Here is a 4744-nt window from a genome sequence, read left to right as displayed (position 1 = left end):
CCCCACTTTCCCCCCAAGCCACCCCCCCCAGCTGCAGGTTTGCTGCTGCCAGAACCGCGCCGGCAAGGCTTGAGCAACCCATCTGCCCACACACATTTCGGAGGCCCAGTAAACTTCCTGTGGATCCTGGCTGCCTGACAAGAGTGACATCAATTCGGCCTTATTTTAGGGCGGGTAATTTCTTTTTTTGTCGGTATTTCGATATTTTGATAACAGGTAGGAGCTTTTGGCCGCCTCTCCCTGCCTTCGGGATAGACAAGTTTTAAGGATAAGCTCAGAGGTGTGGGGTGTTTCCTGGAGCTTTGGGGTCGGGTTGCAGACATACGGCAAAAATGTCATCACATACCTATAAAAACCAGTTTATTTTCACTTTTTAGGAAATTTCGGGATGTAGTTCACCTCCCAGCCTCCCCTGCTGCCCTGTCCCCCAACCCCAAGACTCTATCCCACTGATGACACATTTCCTCCAGGAGCCAGATCTGCCCCCAGGAGCACCTTCAGCACAAACCCACGCATGATTCAGCAGGCTCCGTTGAGAGACATTTATTACTTAAATAATAATATTTAATTTTACTTTATTTTACATCATCTCAACTAACAAACCACAGAAAAGCTCCGAATCTCGGCACCTTCGGGCTTTCTGAGCAGAGCTCGTGAGCAATGAGACGCCCCAGTTGCAACAGCACAACAACACTGGGTGCGTTGGATGCTGCACAAATGGGACTCACAAGCTGGGACCACCCCAGCAAACGCCAGCAATGGCTTTGAGACAAACCCAGCTCCTTTGGATGCTTCTTACCCCAGTGGGAACCAGCCCAAAATAAATCAGAAACCAAATAACAGCGCTAAAGGACGTTGCACAGGATTGGTGACCTGGATGTTTCTGTACTTGGGTTTTTTGGTTTTGTTGGGTTTTTAGGGTTTGTTTTTTATCCATATTAACTCTACAGAAGCAATGCCCCTGAGCAGGTTTGTCCCAGGCTGGTGGGAAGACGAGCAAAGGCTTTTGGTCTGGAGGACGAGGCCTCCTCTGTGCCAACCCAAAACCCCTCAGCAGCATCGTTCTGGACATGGGTACAGCACATGGCTGTGACAAAAACCCCTCATTCCTTGGTCTCTTTTCTTGCTGGCTCCTGCACAAATCACAGGGCAAAGAAAATTGCAAAACAGGTGCTCGGAGGGGATGGCATGTGCATGGAAGTGCCACAATTTGGCCTTTTTTCTGCCCCTCAGACACACTGGGCCGACATGCACTGGAGCCTAAAATCTCTGGGAGTGGAGGACAGACAGACACATGCACGTAGACCTACACCTGATAAGGTGCATTATTTTAGGCAACCAGCCTACTGAATAAAGGGGAATACTGGGGGATACCCTGCTTCCTTCCTCTCCCACCCCATCCCTAGGGCCCCAGGGGCAGCGACGGGTGCTTGCAGCAACGGCGCTCACCCAGTCCCATCTCCAGACCCCGTCCCTCTGCTTGCACTCCCTAAACAACCATGGGGACCTTGCTCTGCTCCCCAACACCCCCCTAGCTGTAGTGTTATAGCAAAGCCACCCATGTTTCACCCCCTGAGCCTTCCACAGTGTGGCTGAATGCATCTTGCACCCTTCGCTGGGTGGGAGCAGCTTCGTCTAAGGGTGACAGTGACATCCAAGTCCTCATCAGTCCTTCCCATCTTGTCCCAGTGTATTTTGTTGACCACGCTGGCTTCCAGAGGCTACATGTGGTGACACACAGTTGGGTCACCCGTCCCTGGCCCAGCCTGTGTCAGATATGTCCTTTATGGGCCATAAGGCAGAGCTTCAACATCTCACATCATCCCCTGGCAGATGTCTCCTGGAGTGGCTGATGGCTCTACTGTCCACAGGAGTGCAGTTGTGCTCCCAGTTTTGTCTTTGAGAGGGATGGAGTCTGTTTGTCCTGGCCCGCGGGGGTTACCTGGCAGCACAGCGCCGAGCGCATGAACCGCAGCACTGGCGGCCGCAGGATGGCGAAGACCCAGGGGTCGACGATGGAGTTGATGGAGAGAAACCGCAGGGCCAGGAGGTCCCATTCGTGGTTGCCCTCTCCCTTGCTGAACTTGTTCACATAGGCACGGATCTGTAAAACACCACAGGGAGAAATAACACCAGGTATGGGCTTCCCGGATTCAGCCCCCAAGCATCTTCTTGGGGAAATTTGGGCTGTCACAGCACACTTTCTGCCTCCACTTAAATGAACTTCTTGCTAATGAAAGCCATACCCTTGCTTTGACCTCAATACGCAGAGAGGCTTCATTTAGCCCTAACGCAATTAAGCTGCTTAGGGAAGTGGTGGGTCTCACCTTGAAAACCACATGGGACAGTTAAATGTGCAAGATGGAGAGGATGCGGGGTGCTGGACCACTCGGGTTCTTCCTGCATTGTGCCGACTCATAGCAGCTTACGGGGCTTCCTGGAAGGGTGACTCAGCACTCCTTACTCACGCGAGCTGCATCGCCACCCCCTCACTTTGGGGGAGAGGGGATGCTCAGATGGTGACGTGGGAGGCACGAGCATCCCTTCTCCAGCTGGGGTCTTTAGGGTACCACCCAAGGATGGTGGATTCTGGGGCGTGAGATGACCAAGTGCTAGAGCACAGCACTTCTGAGGGCTTGGGGTTATTTTGGGAAGGATTCTGTGGGCTGATGCTCCCAGAGGGTGGCTGCTGTGGGCAGCCCTGGCCAGAAGAGAAAGTGTCACCCCCAAGGAGGCACCGCTTGGTTTGAGACGCTGCCAAAACTCTGCCCAAACAACCCCATGTGGGAGCTGGGTGATGGGAAAAGCAAAGCTGGCTGCACTTCTGGATAAGGCTGTATCTGCCACCACAGAGCCCATGGGATCCCCATCAGCCGCGCTTTCCCATCCCTTCCACACCAACCAGATCTGTAGTGTTCCCACCAAAGGGTCCTGCATTATAACAACCACAGCGCCCAAACCCAGGCTTTTTTGAGACACGGGAAGAGCCACACACCATGCATGGGCCCATTGACAGGAGCTGAAGCATCTCTTGGGGTGTTGAGTCTAGTTTTCGGGATGCTCATAAGCACCCAGCCATTACTGCTTTGTCTTTTCTGTCTTAAAACCCAGGCAGCCTGGCAGCTACAGCTGGTGGTTATTTTCTTTTCCCTTGGGAAAAGCAAGAGAGCAGGAAGGGAAGGTAGCATCTATTTAACTCCATGAACACAAAATTAATGCTGGCTGTGCTCCCAACCGTGGTGGAGCTTGTGTCTAATAGGAACAAAATGACCTCCTGCAGCGGTGAGCTCATGGTCAGGGGACATGAGTGGCTCAAAATGCCCTGAAGATCGTGATGCTGGTGGTGTAATATGGCTCGGATGGATGAAAAGCGACCCTTGGGTGAGGAGAGCCCAGGGTCTCGCACTCTCCCCTTCCTCACTTGGCTGCAGTGTTTCGACCCTGTATTTCTGCTGGAAATCCCAGACAGGGCACATGATGCGGGCACAACCATTGGGATGAGGGATGCTGTGGTCCATGTGCCAGATCTCCATTCCCAGCGATCACCCATCTCCATTCCTGCATCCCTGTGTTGTTATGGAGAGGTGGAGACCTCCATGAGGTGGGTGCTGCTTGCCCACATCACCAGCTCCATCCTCCCCCCTCACCACAGAAACCTGGGGTAACTGCCCACCCAGCACTGATACCAGCTGTCTCCAGCCCAGCGGCATCTCCTTCATCCCCATCTTTGGATGTCAAATTCATCGCTCTGCCACCCCTCACACCTCCATCATTAGTGTCTGGCTCCCAGGAACCACAGAGATGCGGTGGGATCCATGGAACCCACCCCATCATCTTGCCACCTTGTCCTTCTGCCATCCCATCATCTTGCCACCCCATCCTCCTGCCAGCACCTGTGATGCAGGGGATTATTTTCCCAATTCCCTATGGGATGTGCAAATTGCCTGGGGTTTGTGGCAGACCCAGGTTCTCCTGAGCTTCAGGAGGAGCTAAGCTTTGACCTCAGCTCTTGAAGTTTAGGCAGTGGAGTTTTGGGGGGAGCCTTATAAAGGAAGGGAGAGAAACAAGGGGTGCTGTGGGGAGAGACCCCACCCCAGGGGAGAGGCAGTTGCACTCACCGTGAAGGGCAGGGAGCAGATGACGAAGATGATGGTCATGATGGAGAGAAGAAGGAGATGGTCGATCTCCTCGGCCATGGAGAACATTCGCCGCCCGCAGCCACCGGCCGCACGAGGCTGCTCGAGCGTGGCCAGGCGACGAGTCTTCTGCCCGCGGCGATGCATGCGGGCCAGGTTGGCGATGACGCTGAGGTTGCAGAGCAGCACGGAGAGGATGAGGAAGAGGAGGAACGTGGCGTAGAGGAGTGAGAAGGCGATGTCCGACCTGGACACCCCCCCGCCGCCATTCTGCTGGAGGTAGTCCAGGTGCATCTGGATGAAGCACCAGGTGCCAGGGCAATACTGGACATAGCGTCCGAAGCCCACCAGTGGCAAGGAGCAGAACGCCGCCGAGAAGGTATAGATGGCTGGCAGGGCCACCAAACCCGTGCGGGGGCTGAGAAAGCGCTCATAGAAGTACGGCTGCCCCAGGGCCAGGCATCGCTCCAGCGCCATGGCAAAGAGGATGAGCATGGTGGCGAGGCCGAAGAAGCTCATGGCGAAGCCGAAGTAGAGGCAGATGTGTCCTCCTCGGGCCAGGCTGGTCAAGGTGCGATTGTGATGGTAGGAAGCCAGGACGAAGGGGC

The 4744-nt window shown here is 54.6% G+C and overlaps 1 protein-coding gene across 1 annotated transcript; it reads right to left on the bottom strand.

The window, feature by feature from the left end:
- Positions 1-1858: 1858 nt before the first annotated feature.
- LOC104543162 (prostaglandin E2 receptor EP2 subtype-like) lies at positions 1859-4739 on the bottom strand (the record flags this gene model as incomplete). The annotated part of the gene is made up of 2 exons (XM_010187706.1): positions 1859-2104; positions 4119-4739. Coding segments are annotated over 2 exons (867 nt in total), but the record flags the coding sequence as incomplete, so codon positions are not given.
- Between the last annotated feature and the right edge of the window lie 5 nt (positions 4740-4744).

The sequence above is a fragment of the Mesitornis unicolor genome, unplaced genomic scaffold (assembly GCF_000695765.1).
Source record: "Mesitornis unicolor isolate BGI_N332 unplaced genomic scaffold, ASM69576v1 scaffold1437, whole genome shotgun sequence".
In the NCBI taxonomy this organism is placed as follows: domain Eukaryota; kingdom Metazoa; phylum Chordata; class Aves; order Mesitornithiformes; family Mesitornithidae; genus Mesitornis; species Mesitornis unicolor.
This window is presented reverse-complemented; position numbering and strand designations above follow the sequence as displayed.